This window comes from Macrotis lagotis, chromosome X (genome assembly GCF_037893015.1).
Source record: "Macrotis lagotis isolate mMagLag1 chromosome X, bilby.v1.9.chrom.fasta, whole genome shotgun sequence".
Lineage (NCBI taxonomy): Eukaryota > Metazoa > Chordata > Mammalia > Peramelemorphia > Peramelidae > Macrotis > Macrotis lagotis.
Window position 1 is genome coordinate 612131988 of NC_133666.1, and position 20088 is coordinate 612152075.

A 20088-nucleotide genomic window follows, 5' to 3' on the forward strand; every position below is an offset into this window, starting at 1 on the left:
TTTTTATTATAATTATTTAGTAATTAGATAAAATATCCTAAAGGCTAGAGACTATATTATATGCTTTTATTTTCCTATTTTCAATTTTGTATACAGTAGGCACTTCATTTAATTGAATGAAGATGCTGAATAATTTACATATTTTTGATCTATTCTTTCAATGATTATATCTCTAAATATACTTGTAGAAAAGAAAAGCTGCTTCAAACTATGAAATAAAGTACTATTAAGCCATAATTTCAGGATATATGGCAGTCAAGTTTGGTCAAGGGATCAGAAGACCATAGTTCTAAGTTCCAGTATCACCACTGACTAGCCCTATTACTTAGGTAAAATTTAGACATTCTCTCTGAATTCACTTCCCTTATCTGTAAAATACAGATAATACCTGTCTTTCCTACCTAAGCTGTTAGAGAAACAAGATTTATAAGCTCTAAAGTATCATGTAAATATTAATCATGATGGAAATTAAGAATATATTTATAGAAAATACAGTGACTAATAACTATATCTCAAAAAAGTACATGAAAAAAATCACTGAGTTCATACTGCAAGAGAAAAGAAATTTCAATGAGTCTCCAATGATTCTTTATTTCTGCCTTGCTACCCTGGAAACCTTTCTATGACAAAAATCAATGGCAGAATTACAGCTTCTACCAAGAATGACCTAGTTTTACTTTCTTTGATTCAAAAATAAAACTATTCATTCACCTTTGAGGATTGTTGAATTGACAATGTATGGAACACCATTGCACGGCAATTTTGGTAACAAAACAATAGAGAGAAACACTTACATTGGAGCCCTTGTCTGTAAGGTAGCTGATGCCTTCTTCTGGGCCGATTGCCAGCTCCACGGAAATGATCCAACTTGACTTTATTGGGGTGAAAGGATGAAAATTGGAGGTTGGGGAAGAGTAAGTACAGGATCATAAGCATAAAAGAAGAAACAACATGAAGAAGGCTAGTTTAATTCAGAGTATATTTAAATACTATGAGTGGTGTGGTGGAATGAGCACTGGATATGGAGCCAATGGACTCCTTATAACAGCCTGAGTTTCTTCATCTATAAAATAAGGGAGCTGACTAAGATGATTTCTAATGGTCTTTTTCTGGTCTATCTGAAATCATAAAAAGTTCTACAGGTCACAATGATCCAATGTGGCTTGACATAATGCTAAGATTCTTCATAATTCTCCAAAGATAAATAGTGACTTAACACTGCATAAGTTATGATAACTTTTTGTTTGCTTTGCTCTGGTATGATCTGGTCCTATGAGTTTATTGTTAAAAAGAAGACATGGTGAAGATATTTCCTTCCCCAGTTCATATCACCAACTATTACAGAAACTGCATAACATTGTGGTCTTAGAAAGAAACTGTGGTCTTAGAAATTGGTCTAGGAGAGAGAATGGTGTACAATATGACTCAAAGGTGGTATTTTAAATCAAGGTTTTTTTACTCAGAGACAATTTCTATATCTACTTTGCCACAATACGTGATAAGTTAATTTTTTTTCCACTCAACAAATAGTTTGATTATGTAACTACTTTTTCTGATTCTGATTATGTAATTACCACCTATCCTGGTACTTTATTTTGTAAAACTACCTTTTAGTTGTTTTTTCAGCAGTTTGTTGAACTTGCTCATCAACTATGTTTATATTGATTCATATAGTCTTCGAGTAAATCAATTAAATTAACAAATAAACCATATGGTTAAATGACAACAGAAGTGCCAATATAATACATAAACAATTTCACGAAAAAAATGAAACCAGTGCCACTAGATTCCCCCCCCCCCCTTTTTCCCAATCCATATAAATACAATCAATACATTTTGTGGTTAAAAAAAAACCCCAAACACCAAGGCAAATTTTTTAAAATTGAATTATGTTTCCACCGACATGTTCAAGTCAAATTTTTCAATCAGAAATGAAAGTATAAATACTCCCCATATATAATGTCCCAATGTGGTTATGCAATAAAATAATTGTCATAACAAAATAATAAACAACTCACACTATAATACTGTTATACAAAGAGATCAAAATAGGATATTTAATGGTGATTTTAATTAATGTTGGTGTTATTCAGTCATCTCTGACTCATCATGCCCTCACTGAGATTTTCCTTGCAAAGTTCCTGAAGCAGTTTCTCATTTCCTTCTCCAACTCATTAAAAGATGAGGAAACTGAGGCAAAAAGAGTGAAGTAACTTGTCCAGAGTCATACAATTAATGTCTGAGGTCAGATTTGAACTCAGGAAGATTAGTGTTCCTGACTCCTGTCCTGGGACTTTATTCATTGTGCTACTACATTCTAACTAATAGTTGAATCTAAATTGATCTCCTCTCTATTTATTACCAGCATCAATATCATTCCTATGGAATGGCTGTAACACCATTTTTTTCAGGGAACCAATTAAGGAGGTTTGACAACATATGTTTGTGAACAGTCAACTGAATACAAAAGAATCCAGGAGAACACTGCATACTGTAACAGCAACACTGTGCAATGATCAACTATGATATACTCAGCTCTTCTCAGTAATATAGTGATCAAAGACAATTCTTAAAGATATGTGATGAAAAATGCCATCTACATCCAGAGAAAGAACTATGGAATCTGAATGTAGATCAAAGTATAGCATTTTCATTTTTTTAATTTGTTTTTTGTTTTCCCTTCTTGTAGTTTTCCCTTTTATTCTAATTCTTCTTTCACAGCATTATTAATATGGAAGTAGGTGTTACATGATTGTACACGTATAACCTGTATCAGATTATTTGCTATCTTAAGGTGGGAGGAATGCTGAAAATTACCCTTAGATATAACTGGAAAAATAAATGAAAAAATAAATTTATTTTTTAAAAAACAAAGAAACTGGTTTCCCAGTAATATGATCGATCACTTTGCTAATGCTTTATTACTTACCCCAAGAGCACATTTGAAGCATTCTTTATCGAATCTGTATACAGGAGAGAGAATCTCAAAGAATTTCAGGATACTTTCTTCTCTATTAAGATTGGCAAATTGTCGAAATGTTTGCTGTATCAGTTTTCTGAGAGTTTTGGCCTGCACAACAAAATAAAACAAAAGCAATTCATCTAAGCAATGTTTAAAAACCACCATTCAATTATACACCAGGAACTCCCACAGGTATAGATATGTATCCTTTTAGCAGCCTTTCCCATCTCTGATCATACATCACATATCACCTATTGTTATCCTGATCAAGACTAACCAACAATAAATATATCTCTTTATAATCTAACATGGTGGCAAGTTTAAAGAGTAACATTTACATATTAACAGATGACCCTTGAGTTCAATGAATCTATGAAATTTCAAATTCCAAAAAAGTGATGTTATTGAAATAAGCAATAATTTGTTACAATTTTAGGTTCAAAATGTAGCTCTAATATAGTGAATAGCTTTGCTGTGATTGTAAAGATCCTGGACTAAGAAGATACCTGGGTTCTTTTAGTCAGTCAATAAACAATTACAAAATACTTATTATGGGCCAGGCCCTTTGATAAATGCTAAGGATACAAAGACAAAAAAAAAGTTTCCTCCTTTCAATGATCTCACATCTTAATTGAAAGAGATCACCTTCAAATAAAAGATAGAGGGTAGAGATAGAGGATAATAAACGGGAGAATGAGAAGCATAGACTGAGAAAGGCCCCTAACAGAAGGTGAAATTCAATATGCAGCTTAAAAAAGGCTAGAGAAGTTAAGATGTAAAGGGGAGAAAGAACAGTCCAGGTAAAGGAGAAAGCCAGCAAAAAGACATGGTGTTAAGAAAGGACAGGACCAAACCAATCATCATCTCTGGACTGTGAAATATGTAGAGAGGAGTAAAGAATAAAAGAAGAAATAGGTTAGATTGTGAAAGTCTCTAACAGCCAAATATCAAGTTTTGCATTTGATCCTGGAAGTTACAGGGAGCCCCTAGAGTTTACTGAGCAAGGAAGTGACAATGCTTGAAGAAAATCACTTGGACAGTTCCATGGAGTATTGATAGGACAAGAGACTTGAGACAAGGAAACCAATAGGTAGTCCAGGTAACAAATGATGGTGGCTGTGTGAGTAAGATAGAAAGGGATAAATATGAGAAATGTTGTGAGGGTAGAACCAGGCAGATTTGCAATGAATGAGCTATACGGGGGTGAGTGTAAATGATAAGACTATGAATATACTGAAATTGAGAGCCTAGGTTACTGAAAGGATGATGACATCCTTGAAGCAATTCCTCATCATCACCTCTGCTTGGTTTCCACTTTGGAAACCATCATGCCTTCTCCCAGGATAAGCTAATCAAATGAAATCTTATCACCATGCTGTTTGACTCAGTTTTTAATAAGCAATTCCTTTCTGAACTCTCTCAGTTGCCTTTTTGAAGAATTGAAGGATAGAACAGCAAACTCCTCCAAAAGAATTTCCTTTATATAAGAGTGAAATTTCGGAACTTTACATATTACTCTTTTCTTCATCGATACCACGGCTTGATTTTAACTGTATGGAACATCACACCCACTTAGTCTAGTACATTCTTTCTCCCAATTTTTGTCTTTTCTGTATTGTCTTTTCCTATTAAATTCTAAGTTCCCCTGAGGGTAGGGGCTATTTTTCCTTTTTCCTTTTTTGTTTTAATGTGTATTTCCAATGTCCCCCACCAAAGTCTGGCACACAGTATGCATTTAATCAATTTTTAATGAATTAGGAGACTATAACTCTGATAGCAGTTAAAGCTGGATACATATATCAGGGAATTTGTTATAGAGATGATAACTGAACCAAGGAGAGTTTAAATCATTAAGCGAGACAGAGGAGCCAGAAGAGAGCTTCTGGGCTCACAGACATAGGCATATTCTAGATGAAGATCTAGCAAAGAACACTGAGAAAAAGTAGTCACATGGATAGGAGGAAATCAAAGAGAACAGTGTCTTGAAAACCTAGAAAGTAAAGATTTTCTGGAACAGGAGAGTGACCAAAAGTGTCAAATGCTGCAGAAAGCTCAAGGATGAGAACTGAGAAAAGTACATTATATTTTGCAAACAGAAAATCACTTTGGAAAGAGCAGTTTAAGTCAGCTGATGAGTCTAGAAGAGTCTTGTGGAAGGTTTTGAAAAATAAGAAAGTGAAGGCATTTATTATAGATGACTTTCTCTAATAATTCAGCTGAGGAGGGGAGCAGAGATCAAATTGACATCTAGAAAAAGTGGTAGGATCAAATAAGAACTTGGTACGTAAGTATGAACATTTGTAGAAAATAGGGAAGAGTGAGCAAATAGGCAGAGATTGAAAACTAGATAGACAGTGGAGTTGACAGAGGCAGCTATATGCTGGAGAACACTCAAGGGACAGAATCAGGCAAGCATCTATTTATTTTAGATATTTGCAAGCCTTTCTTAGGTACTAGGGATAATAAGAACAAAGAGTGTTCATTCAAGAATCCTGCATAAAACAGGATGCTAAAACATACATATAAATGAATTCTAAAAACATACATCTATGTATATGTGTAAAAACACACATACATATATGCAAAACATGTAAAACTAGGAGCAGATAACCCTGGCATGATTAGCATGAAGCAGTACTTGACCTGAGTCTTCAAGGACATCAAGTATGGGGGGAAACAGTCAATGAAAAGGCACACATCCTTGAAGAAATGCCTCAAATGTAAGGAAAGAAAAACAAATACCTCCCTTTCCCACCATTTAATGCAAGCAAAACCACTGACAGTTTAGAGATATACATAAACACTTTTTTTAAAATGAGAAAGAAATCTTTTCACTAGAAGTACTCAATGAAAAGCTAGATAAGAACTTCTGGGAGATGTTATAGAAGAGAATACTATTTAGAACAGGGAAGTTATATAAAAGATGATCTCTTGGTTCCTTCCTTTTTTTGCTTATAAGTACTCTATCTACTTTAGCATATCAGAACAGAGGTCACCTGTGTGACTAGTTTAAAAATTTACAAAAAGAAATAATCTACACCTTAATTCTATTAAAAAAGCAATATGTATTATTTAAACTCAAACTAAAGTAATAAAATATTCTGAAATTATTGTAAAACTATAACAATGAAAAGGAAGACTAGGAAGATATTAAGGTAGAAATATGAAGAGATAAAACATAAGAAACATCTTAGTTCATCTCTGGATGTAACAGTTCCTACATGTCTATAAATTTCTCTTCTTGACCCTCTTATATTCTCAGATATTTCCATGAGAAATTTCATGAATTAGCACAAGAGGTATACATGGCAGTAAGTTAAGCAGAGAAATGTGCTCCCTCTCTCTTTTTTTTAAGGGGAGAAAATTTAATTTCAGTGACAGTTTTTAAACCAAACCAGGTATAACTTGTAGATATCCTGAGAAGAAAACAGTATGGTATGTGTCCTTATTTATTGTTACATAATTTTCAGGTTTGTATCTGGAAAGCTAGAAGTTTCAGTGATTTCTTCCTGCTGAGAATTCCCCCAAAAGTTGTAATCAACCTTATGCTGCCTTACATACATTACTATTCTATTGGTGCTGTCTTGTTTCTACAGCTAGATGAAAGGACAAGTTATTATTCTATTCCTGAATCTCTTTTAGGAGTTAGCATAATTCTCACTATAAAATTCATGAGGAAACATGTAGTGAAAGTATCATCCCTATTTCACAGACTTATTAAGCACCAACTTTTTGACATAAAAACTGCACTTGTAACTGGGAAAACAAATAAAATGAAGGAAAACTTCACTACTGAAAAAGAGCTAACAATTTAATGTTTAAATGTGAAGTCATGAGGGTATGAATGAGGATAGTGAGTGTCAGAGAAGACAGGGTAGGATGTTTTAAAAATTAGCGTTAAAAATGATGGTAGATCTGAAAGTGGAGAGAGATGAGAGAAAATGAGAAGTCAAGGATGGCACCTATGTCATTAAAGGGGGAGAAATGATTGGGAAAATAGTTGTGTCCTCAATACTAATACATAAGGAAGGAAAGGGGAAGGGTGTGGAGCAAAAGATGATGGTTTCAGTTTTGGACATGTTTAGCTTAAGTTGTCTATGACATACTTAATTCAAGCATTCCAAAAGGCATTTGGCAATGTAAATCTGGAGATCAGGACTAGATGAATAGATATGAAAAATCACCATAATTAGAGATGATTGATGTTAATTTAAATTCTTGATGAATTGATAAGATCACCAAGAAAAATAGTGTAGAAGAGACCCAGACCCAATATAAAGCCTCAGTTAATGCATACGCCCTAGAAAAAGATCTAGCAAAGAAGAATGAGGAGGATCACATGGTTAGGAGAAACAACCAACATTACTGTCATGAAAATCTAATGAGAAGAAAGCATCAAGGAAAAGAAGATGATTTATGATGTCAGAAGCTGAAAAGATATAATAAAGCACTGATCAATATAGACAAAAGCTGCAAAGGGGTCAAGAAGGATGGCATTTGAGAAAAACCTGTCATTCATTTCGATAATTAAGAGATCACAGAAAACTTTAGAGTGGAGTTTGGAAGGAAAAGTACTTAGTAGCTAGAGCAAAGAGGAAAGGGTCCATACAGAAGATAGTGTCTAAACTGCACCTTAATAGAAGAGATAGTCTCTGAGGTAAAGATAAGAAAAAGGACATTTCAGAAATGAGGGACAGCCAGTGCAAATGGCAAGGAAGCAAGAAGTATTAAGTGCTTCCTATAAGTCAGGCTCTGACTAAGCATTGAAGATACAAACATAAGCCTTCAAGGAACTTAAATTCTAATGAGGAAAAATAATACATAAGAGGGAGTTGGAAAGGAAAGGAGGAAAGTAGGGTACCCACATAGGACATGAAGCAGAGTTCAGAGTCAGAAGCAGTCAGGAGGAGAATGAAGTAAGGTTGGTTTGGTGTGGTCCCCCAAATGAGGACAACCTGGAAAGAATTAATCAATGAGAGAAGGGAGTCAAAGAAGGTTAAGAAATAAGCCGGGAGATTTTTATTTCAATAGTTTAATAGTTTAACTATCTAGGATTTTTCTGAAGGGTTCATTTCTTGATTGCTTCAAATCATAGTCCCCTTCTATGCTTTAGTAGCCAGTTTAAAGAATTACTATGGTCAAAAAAAAGTCAACACCTGATAAAAGTCAATTCCTTGGTGGTGAGCCTTTCTTAGCTAGGATAATTCACAGATGATAGAGACACAATTCACCACCAGATCTTTAATCAAAGTTGTCTTTCCAGTTTGGTGAGATCTGCCAGAGTCAATTCTTTGTGAGCACAGACTTTAAGAACCTAGGGTCACTTACACACCAAGATGAAATACTGGAAGAAGACTTCATAGAAATTAATAGCTTTTTAGCATTCTAGTATTTTCCTATCAGTTTCTAAGAACTTACATCACTGTGATAATAAAATCATAATATTAATGTATTAATTATTATTATTTTACAAAGTGCTTCACTTCACAAAACTCCATTTTTTGTGTAGTTAGACCCATGGTCAGTGACAATGAGTCCATATACACAGGATACACACAGAACAATCCTGTCATCACCTGAGAAGGGGCATGATGCCCAGCTCTGAAGTTAAGACAATCTGTAGAAATCAACCCACCTTTTAACCATCACTCCTTGTCCTGGCATTCAAATACACAAAGTGTCAGAATTAGAAGGAACCTCTGAGATCATCTATTTCAGTCTGTACCTGAATGGGAATGACCAAAAAACATGAAAAGTGGTCATCCAACTTTTGGTTGACTCCTGAGTCAACTCATTCCACTTTTGTATAGCTCGAATTCTTAGAAAGCTTTTCCTTATGCTAAGTCTAAATCTGCCTCTATGAACTATCCACCCTTGGTTTCTCCTTCTGATGTGGGCAAACAGAACAAATCAAATACTTCTTTTGCTTAAGTGTCTCCCACAAAAGACCTCGATCTGGCTTCAACATACCTGCCTTGATTGGAACATAAGGTATTTAATAAAGGTGGCTGATTATCTCATAATTGTATTCATATAATTTACATTACAGTCAGAATGGACTTCTCACCATTTCCCACTCTGGTCCTACCCTCTTTAATTTCTATGCCTTTACTCATATCATCTGCTGTGCTTGGAATACATTTCTCATTTTCTCCTATTAAAACCTTTCATTTCACTTTGGGGCCCTACTTTGGCACCACATCCTTCAAGAATTTTTGCCTAATATTCTCTTTAGTCATCTTTTCCTCTTAATTTCCTCTTCATGTTTCCAAAACTTGTATGCTTTGTAGTTATTTTTACCCTTATCATAGTTTGGCTGGTATCCTGATTATTTATGTATATAAGATTCTCTTCCCATTATACTTTAAACCCCTTAAAGGTTTATTTGATATTTACACCCCTACGCTTCGAATAGTATTTGCACACAGGTGATAGGTAATCAAAGTTAACTGTTCTGAAATGAACTGCTTTAAAGAATGGTAGTTGTCACTTCTGTCTACAATACTATTATGGAGATACACACTAAAAGGCAGTAAATATAATATTTTTGAAACATATAATAACACTGTCAAATAAAGAAATACAATATTAAATCAGAGTAATTTTAGATAACATTAATAAATGGCATGATAAACGAAATGACAACCTTTCAAGGGTTAAGTGTGGGGAAGAATGGTGAAATGAAAAACTCTGGGATTAGAGTTGGTAAATCTAAGACTGAGTCCTGGTTCTGCTAATAACTACATGGACTTTAACTAGCATTTCTTATCTCTAAACTTCAATTTTCTCATTACTATATGTCATTGAAACCCTTGCCTGGGTGCTTTACCTCAGCTCTATGGGATGTAGCCTTCAGTGTTTTGGGCAGGTCTAGCAGAGGATTTCTCCCAGAGCCATAAAAAAAAAGTTAAAAAAACAGAAGGTCTACAGGTAGTTTTTTCTTTTAATAATCTTAGGAGAAATAAAAATGGGAGAGACAGAAAACTATATTGAGGAGGTAAGGAATAAGAAGGAGAGATAAATCACTACTGTTTATCAGAAGTACATAAAAGAACATACGGTCATGAAAAAAGGAGAGAACCTCACATTTATTTGAAGTGCATAAAGGAAGCTTGTATATGATGGAATCACTTTAACTCCCCCTTCCTATACCCATAGAGATTTCAATAAAGAAAAACATTAAACTTGAAAGGAAAATAGGAGTGGATAGGGAGAAGGGAATGACAAGGAAGAGTCATGAAGAGAGGGCAGGATAGTTAAAATAAATGGCACAAGCAAACCAAACATGCATGTTTGAGGGGAAAAGTCAAAGGAGAATTAAAAGAGGAAACCCCCTCTCCCCAAGATTAAGAGAACTGCAACAGAGGAAACAGTTACATGAACACAAGTGTCAGGCAAAGGTCTTCTCTTCTATTCTCTCATCTGTAATGGAGGTAGAAGTAGAAATGGAAAAAAATAAGACAGGATGGAGGAAAAATACACAATTAACAATATGACTCTGACTGGGATAAACTCATTAAGAGGTCAAGCAGAATGGAGTAGTAAGAAGAATTCAAAAATCTGGTTTATAAAAAACATCTGAATCACAAAAATTTATGGAGATGAAATGAGGGAATGGAACAAAATTTATTCTGCTTCAGCTGAACTCAAAGAAATAGCAGTGATGATTTCAGATAAGGCCACACTAGGTACAGATAAGATAAAACAGCTAAATAGGGAAATTATATTAGGCTTAAAGGCACAAGAGATAATGAATAAAAATCAATATTTAACAAATATGTACCCAATAACAGTATCAAAACACTTAAAGATAAAGTCAATTAAAATGGATGGAGAAATAAAAAGGTATAACTATAATAATAGGAGATCTTAATGTACTCCTTTCTGACCAAAACAAATCTAATAAAGATAAATGAGAAAGAAGCTAAAGAGTTCTAAGTTCAGAACTTTAGAAAAATTAGAGATGATCAATTTTTTGCAGTTATTGAATCAAAACATAAAGAAATTTACATATCCCTCAGATGTACCTAGAACCTTTAGAAAAACTGACTATGTATATTTTTATATTTATATATATAAAGACTACCAAAAAGAAGCAGAAATACTAAACATATCATTTACTGATTACAATGCAATAAAAACTGTGTTCAATAAAAGGTCATTATAAAGAATTAAAAACCTACTGAAAACCAAACAAAATCATTTTAAAGAATCCATGAGTACAAGAACAAGTTCCTGAAACAATAGAATACATCATTGAAGAAAACAATGAGTCAACATACCATAATCTCTTGGGATACAGATAAAATAGCAATTTTGAAAGGTACATTTAACTCTTTGAAGGTTTTAATCAACAAAAAAGTCTATATCAGTAAATTAGGCATGCAAATTAAAAAACTAAAAAAGAACAGCTAAAAAATCAACATCTAAATAATAAAATAGAAATTATGAAAATTAAAGAGTAATAAAATTGGAAGAAAAAAGATCAATGAACTGCTAAATAAAAGAAAGGCTAGTTTTATAGAAAAATAATAAATGAGAATAAACTAAAAAAGAGAGGAAAAACTATCAAAAGTGAAAAAGGAAAACTCACAACAATTGAAGAAGGAATAAGGGAAATGATCAGAAACAAATTTGCACAATCATATGCTAACAAAATTTTTAACTTAGAGCAAACAGATGAATACTTACAAAAATACAAAATACCTAAATAAAAGAAGAAATAGGTTACTTAACCCAATACAAAAAAAGAAATAAAAGAAATCATAAATGTACTCCAAAAGAAAAAAGTCCAGGATCAGATGGATTCAGAAGTAAATTTCATCAAATACTGAAAGAACAGTTATTTGCAATCTGGCTTTAACTGCTGGCAATAAGAAGAAAAGAAATGACTTTTCCAATCTCTTTCCAAGATACCTAAACAAAACATAAAGAAAACTATGTACAAATATGAACACTAATGTAAAAATTTGGCTGGCCTCTTGCTTCCTGTGAGTTTGATACCACTTGAATGGACAAACAGCTGGCCTTAAGAGTCATAAAGATGTGGGTTCAACTCTTACCTTTTACACATACCCATGGTGGGATGTTGGAAGAGAGTTAAGTATACTAGTGACTCATGAAGTTGAGTATAAAGTGAAGAGAAAGTTTTTTGCATTGACAAAGGAATGTTTTTTTCCCAGGAATTCATTACAGGGACGTAATCATAAGACTGACACTACTGAAACAAACAAAACTTATATTTATATAACAATATCTCATTTGATCATTATAACCAACCTGTCTGGTATATGATCAACACTTATAAATGCTTCTTGCAATATTCTACCTCTTTACTGTTTTGCACAGTTTTTATTTTAATATTTTTTTCAATTAACAAGCATTTTAAAATTAATCTGCCTTTTCTAACTATTTCCTTGACTACCCCATCCAATTACATATACACTGAGCAAAATAAAAACACAAATCTGAAAAATAAAGCTCTCATTATTTCTGAGAAGACTAAAAGAACAACTACCCACATTGGCCATGATTTTTAAAAATGATCCAAATTTACCCTAAATTCCGAGCCACCTCAAAATAAGGTTATCAATCTGACTGTCTTTTTCTAATCATTCTCTACTTTCAATGTCCATCCTAAAGTGTGCTACCCAGAACTGAATACAGTACATCAGGTGTAGTCCGAATAGGGCAAAGCATAACAGGACAACAGTCTGCTTAATGTTGAGGAGTTTGCTTGCCATTAAAACCCCAAGATCTTTCTTGGACCATCTGTAGCCTAATGGCTTTTTATATCTTATATTATTAGAGAAAGTGATTCTTAGATAATTATGTAGCTCAGCAGACAGTGCTAGACTTGCATTGCAGTCTTGAAGACTTGTGTTCCAGTTCTTCCTCAGACATTTCCCAGCTATGAGACATCAAGGAAGTCCCTTAATTATTCTAAGTCTCAGCTTCTTTCTAAGTAAAAAAAAATTACAGTAAATCTATCTCACAAAGTTGTTGTGAGAACCAAGCAAGATAATGCATATAAAGAACTTTGTATGTAAACAACTTTAAAAACCTTAAAGCACTATATAAAAGCGAGGTATTATCACTATTACTTTTGAAATCCAGTATTAAAACTTTTATTTCTGGTGAATCTGAATTTCATCTTATAAGATGAATCAAAGGTTCTAGATTACTAGGAGTGTTTTGAATTTTCTCATGTAGTGAGCAGGAGCTGAATTTCTTACCCAGTTTTCTATCTTCTGAAAATTTGATAGGCATACCATAGATTCCTTTTATCAGGTCACTGCCGAAGAGTACAAAGCCAAATATAGATTACTGGGTATTTCACTCAAGACTGTTTCTAAAGTTGAAACTGAATCAAGAAAGACCATCACCCATTGAGAACTGGTTTTGAATTAAATTACTCTCTAATCGTAATTTTGTTACTGTTTTCATAAGAATAGCAAGAATCTTTTTCAAATAAAACTTACGTCATCTATCTATAGCATTCCCCTGATCTATCTGTAGCTCTATCACAAAGAAAAATAAGGTTTGTCTGGTAATGTTGGGGCTTTATATGATCATAGCTTTCTTTTCTGAAATAATAATCCCTTTAATATTGTGGATTTTTTGACGGAATAAAAGTCAAACAATCTGAACTGAAAGTTTCCAGGCTTTATCATAGGATCATAGACTTTAGGTTGAAAGGTATCTCAAAAGCCAGTATATGGCAAGAGAAGGGAGGGAAGAATGTAGGAGGAAGTAGTCAGATACCATACACTTTTGGGGTCAGAGTGAGAGAGAGAATAGAGTAAAAAGGAATGGGGAAGGGGGTACAGTAAGCAACAGCAAATGTAGGAAAAAAATTGTAATGTTTCTCTGATAAATACCTCATTTCTCAAACATAGAGAACTATGTCAAATTTATAAAAAATAAGAGCCATTTCCCAATTGATAGATCAACAAGAAAGGGAACAGGCATTTCCAGACTAATAAATGATCAAGAAAGATTAAGTTTTCAGATGAGGTTATCAATGAAATATATTTGAATATATATATTTTTTAAAAAATCCTGCCTCACTAATGATAGGAGAAATAAAATGAGGGTTGGAATAATTTTGAGGTACTACTTTATACCTATTTAATCACCTAATAGGACAGAAGGAAAAAATGCCAAATGTTGGAAGGGATGTAGGGAAATTGAGACATTGATGTATTGTTGGAGGGGTTGTGAAAGGATTCAGTAATTCTGTAGGGCAATTTGGAACTATGTCCAAAAGACTATAAAACTGTACCTATCCTTTAGCCTAGTGGTGGTGGGGAACTGGAGATTGAGGGAATGCCCAGCAGTTGGGGAATGGATGAATAAATTTGTGGTATAGGATTGAGATGAAATGCTGTTATGGAAAATGATGAACAGCATGCTCTCAGTAGAAAAAGTTATGTGAGCTGATGAAATTGGAAATGTGCTTTATAAAAAGTAAAATATTATAGAATGATCAGAAGTGGGTGAACTACCTTTTCTCAGTCATGCTGTGACCTAAGAGAACTTTGAAGGACCTTAAGATAAAGAATGCTATCCCTCCCAAAGACAGAGCTGACGGTGTCTGAATACAGCCTGAAGCTTGCGTTTTTTTCCAATTTATTTTTCTTGAGATGTCTTTTTTGTAGGGGGATGAAGTTATGTTTACTTTTACCACATGACTATTGTAGTAATATTAAAATAAACAAATAATAGAAAAGAAAAATGGGAAACTCCTCATTGGGTCTCAATATCCATATCCAATTAGTTATAAATTACTCTTACATAAGCCTCTTTCTCCACTGATATTGCCAATATCCTGATGCTGGCCCTCATCACCTCACACCTAGACAAATGCAATATTTTGTTGGTTGGCTAATGCCACAAGTTTCTCCCTACTCCAATTCTTTCTCCATTCAGCTATCTAAGTAATTTTCCTGAAGTCTAAGTCCAAAAACCTCATCTACCAACTCAAACTAATCCAGTGGCTCCATATCACCTACAAGATGAAATAGAAAACACTCTGCTGAGCATTCAAAGCCCTTCTTAACCCATCCTCTCACCTTTTCAAGCCAGTAATACTAGTCTCCCTGCTGTTCCACCTCTCAGCTTGGATTCTCTCCCTCCTTATCTCAGTCTCTTGGCTTCCTGATTTCCTTTCAGTCACAATTAAAATCCTACCTTCTATAGAGATCTTTCCAGTTATCTAAATTCTACTGCCTTCCATTAGTTACTTAGAGCTTCTTTGTAAATATTTATTTGTTTGTTGTCTTCCCAATTAGTTGTAAATCTCCTTGATGGCAGCAACTGTCTTTTACCCTTTGTTGGGACATACTAGGTGATTTGGTTATTTACTAATAAGAGTACTAAATCTCTCATGCGGATAGTTTATTAGTAAACAATAATGCTGCCAGTCCACATATTACTGTTCTCTTTGGTCTTTGTCAGAGTCAACCTGATCCCAGGAGGGAAATTCATTCTGTGGCTTCAGATTCCCTGGATAATTAACATTTCTATAACCCTTTAAGGTTTGCAAAACAATTTACAAATAGTACTTTGATTTATCCTTATGACAACCCTGGGAGGTAAGTGTCATTATTATCCCTATTTCATAAATGAGGAAACTGAAGAAGAAACAGGTTAAACCATTTGCTCAGAGTTAAGTTACATTTGAATTCAGGTCTTCATAACTCTGGGTCTAACAATCTGGTCACTTTGCCACCTAACTGCCTTAACTAAAGATTATTCTCATAAAATTTTTTTAATTTTTTAAATTAAAATTTTATAGATATGGGAAAATAAGAATAAAGTGCCAGTAGGTAGTATTATTCTCTGCTATCATCTTTATTGGGAATAAGGAATCCTGAGCTTTTCACTATGTCTTTCACATCCTTCTCTCCTTCAGGCAATTTTAATGTATTAAAAATCCACATATTAAAAAAATATATTTGGCATTCAAAGTCCTTCAGAACACAGCTTCCCAAGTACTTTTTCAATATACTTCATGTTCCTCCCCACTCATATATGCCTTAGTTCAGTAACACGGACCTCCAAGTTGTTCCTCACACAAGACCCTCTATCTCTCCAGTCTGTCTCCCCTGCCTTGAATACTCTTCTTTCTCCACTAAGAATACTAACCTTTCTGGTTTCCTTCAATTCTCAGCTAAAATCTTACTCTCTAAGAGGAAGCCTTGACTGAGTCTTCTTAATTCTAGTACCTTCCCTCTCTGAATTACATTATATTTTTCCTATAGCTTGTTTGTACGTATTTATTTGCTTGTTGTCTCCATCATTAGACTAGAGCTTCTTGATGGCAAGTTCTCTTATCCCTAGCACTAGCCCTTGGCACAAAAATAAGTGCTTTATGAATGTTTTACTGACTGACTAATGTTCATTGTGTTCATTTAATGTTGTCAAGCTGATCTTGTCTTTTGTTGCTTTTAATGATGCCTCTGTTTTCTCACCCATTTTGTGGGGGGATGGCAAAGTTGCAGTCCAAATGTGATGGCTCCACTGGTAAATGATGGAGAGATGAGCTGGCCATACAAATACACAGTTTTCCCATCTGCTGTTTGACTAAAGTGGTTGGCTAATGCCACAAGTTTCTCCCCACTCCAATTCATCCTCCATTTAGCTAATTTTTCTAAAGTATAAGTCCAAAAACCATGCTTAAACAACCCTGAGATAATCTGGTTTAGTAAGGTCTCTTTGTCAAGATTTCTTCAAACTCATTTTTATCTCCAATGTTTTCTTTTGTTTTACAAGATCATTTTTACTGATATCTGATCATTTTAATAGCATAATCTTTTTCTGAAATTTTCCCTGACAGAATTCTTTCTTGTAAAAAATAAAAATAATAAAACAAAACAGACTGATAAAGGACCATATCCCATAATGTGAATAAGAATTTTCATTTGTAATCCAATGTGAATAGGGAAATGAGTTTCATCATCTGTTTTCCAAGACCAAGCTTGGCTATTGGAATCAATCTGAATTTGATTTCTTTGAGGGAACTATTATAATCTGATTTTTTTTTGTGCTATATTTTAACCTATTAGTTTAAGGAATAAAGCTGGACTTGTATAAATATATTTAGCACTACTTTAAGTGAATAACCTCCTTAATGATTATAAACAAAAACTAAGATGAAAGTAACTTTAATTGTTGCAAATCATCTCACATTTAGGGAAATGTGTTTGCCTGATTTGATTATGATAAAGGAGACTATAATTACCTTGACAGATTCCAGCAAACTCTTAGGAAAAAATCTCTTTAAACCAACATCCTTTCTGAAATACAAAAAGAAGATATTAACAAATAAAACTACCTGCTGAATGAATAAAATGAAAATAAGGAAATTAGAATACAAGAGTTCACATAAGGATAAAAGCACAATAAAATCTTGATTAAATAGTAATTTTGGAGAATGGCAGATTCTAGCAATAATTTCCAAATTATATGCAGAAAGAAAAGAAATCTATAGAGTTGTAGAAATCACTTTGCTTCAATCAACCTGTATTGAAAATCTTTCTAAAATGGATAATGACGTGCTAGGGAAAAAACTATATGATCCATTCTAGATTCATTATCTTAGCATAAATTAATCAGCATAAATATAATCCCAACTATACAATGATTTAGATGTAGCCGTCTCAGTGGCTCTAGTACATACTTTGCATACTCATAGAATTACAGATTTAGTACTGAATAGACTCTCAGACATGAAGCTAAGCAGCTAAAGTAAGACTATAGATCCAGTACATATTCTACTATACCAAACTTAAGTAAAATTTTATTAAAAAATAAATTTCTAAGATGAGCTTAGATCATAATATACGGCCAAGTACAGATCATAATATCAAGTTTAAAGATCATTAGATCTCTGTTCTTTCAAAAACTCAGGGGAATCAAAAGGTAATTAACAGCAACTGGTTTGAGTAATTAAGTCAATTCGTAGTCATCTTTTCTATCAACTTAATTTACACACACATCTCTAAAGGACAACTCTGTGATAAGTTGCCCTTTTTTGTCATAAAGTATTCTTGATAACTTAGAAAAAATTATAGCAAACTGAATCATTTCCCTCCATGAAAAGTTGTGGTTAGAAAACCTCAACATTAACAATCATCACCTCAATAACAAGCATAACAAATTAAATAAACTTGAAAATAGTTACATTCTGTCTTACTTGATTCTATCAAACTAAAAGGCTGATGCTGCTCAGCTACTTGCCACTAGGTGGAACCTGCATGCAGGAAAGAAGACCTACTTCCTGTAAATTTGCTTTTTGCTGTTTTCTGAGAAAGTAAAATAAAATAGTAAAATAAAAATAGATAAGAAAGTTAGAGTCCCACTCTATTTTTACCTGCCTCTTTCACTGTGCCCTTTGTAATACCTGCTCCATAATCAACAAATTTGTTTACCTCTTAAACTTTTCCTTTATCCGGCACTCATTAAGACCTAGTTCCCTCCTGATGACAACATATCTCTTGACAATCTTTCCAGCATTAGTTATACTTTCACTCGTTATGCCTAACTCATTGCTTGTGGTGGGAGTGTTAGAATATTCTTTGCTTCCCCATTGCCATATCTAAACTCTCCCTCTTCTATCATTGAGATATCTCATCTTCTCTGAGGTTCAAGCCTAATCTAGATAGCAGCGGCTATTATTAATCAGCCTCTCTAAGACATTCTCCTTCCTTCCTCAGTGAATTCAGGGCCTGGTTCATGGGGTTTTTGTTTTGATTCTTTTTTGAGGGGAATTTAAGGCTTCCAAAGGGTTTTACATATCTTGTTTCAACTGGTGTTTACAACAATCCTGAAAGACAATGTCATTATCTCTTACACTTGAGGAAAGTGAGTCTGAGGGAGATCAAATGAATGGCCTAGGTCACACAGCTAGTAAGGGTCAGAGACAGGATTTAAACTTCCTTATCCCTGACTCCAAGCCATAGGCTTGACCTATCCTCTGGACTACCAGCTGCTGTGTCAAGACAACATTTTACAACTCCAAGTGCTCTTTCCATTGCTCCATAATGGTTTTTCAATATTTTTTAAAAACAATATTGATAAATTCACCTACACTTTACCCTACATATAAAAGTGCTCTTTCTCGGTCAAAAACTCTGTGTCAATGAGAAAACAGGCAAAGACTACTTAAATACTTAACCTAAAGACATGCAAAGAACAAATGATGATTTCAGAATTTTGATTCTTTTACTAGTCAATCAACTCATCAATCCGCTGGATTGGCACCATGGCACAATTTTTTAGGATCTCAGATAATTGCCTAAGGTGCCACATTTGAAGTGTTCAGCTGGTACTTATTATAGATAGCTAAATTAAATACCTCTCTCAGGAAACAAGACAAGGCACACATGGAGCTGCCCTGTTTTTAATACAAGGTCACCTTGATCCCTAGTTTAGCAAAGCATCTGGCAGTGTTCTATAACATAATCTTTTTCTTTTCATTAGGTTAGCCATTGTAAAGTATAATCTTTCTTTGAGCCAGAGCAACCAAAATATCCCTGTTCTCCTCTTAGAAAACTCAATACAATAAAACCTAAATGTACCAAAAGAGATGATTATCCATGAATAAAAAATGTAAATTTTACTTTAAAAAGAATTCTAAAACAGGGTTCATCCTTACACAGCAAGCTACTGAATGCTATTAAAGCTATATTGTGCACATATTAGGTATTTTTTAAAATGTTTGCTGAACTGAACTAATTTTACATGTGCCTTACCTGGATGATCTCTAAGATTTCTTTGCAGCTCCATATTCCTACAATCCTGTAAAGAGTGGCAGACTAAACTTAAGAATGGGTTGTTTTTCAAAGATTTATTTGTGAATCGGTTGCATTTCTTTCCTTCTCACCACCCTAAAAATGTGAGAAATGCAGACAAAAACCTGTCTATAAAATTAGATTTTTGCTCAGTTCTTTGAAAAAAGCTTAAATATCCCTGAGCATTTCTGAGTTCTAAGACTTCAAGTCCTTTAAACTCTGAGCATCCATGAGCCCTAATTTGCTAGGGCTAAAAGTTCAGACTCTGGAAGCAGGAAAGTTCTTATGGTATCACCATCATTATACAACATTATACAATTAACATTTACA

The 20088-nt window shown here is 33.8% G+C and overlaps 1 protein-coding gene across 8 annotated transcripts in view; it reads right to left on the minus strand.

Moving 5' to 3' along the window:
* PTK2 (protein tyrosine kinase 2) overlaps positions 1–20088 on the minus strand; it is a 420621-nt gene that overhangs the window by 176571 nt on the left and 223962 nt on the right. For all 8 annotated transcript variants that reach the window (XM_074202742.1, XM_074202744.1, XM_074202735.1 and 5 more), the window contains 3 exons: positions 17208–17262; positions 2930–3070; positions 795–872 (listed from right to left, as the gene is read on the minus strand). In XM_074202742.1, the coding sequence (XP_074058843.1) occupies positions 795–872; positions 2930–3070; positions 17208–17262 (274 nt within the window). The remainder of the gene's footprint in view (positions 1–794; positions 873–2929; positions 3071–17207; positions 17263–20088) is intronic.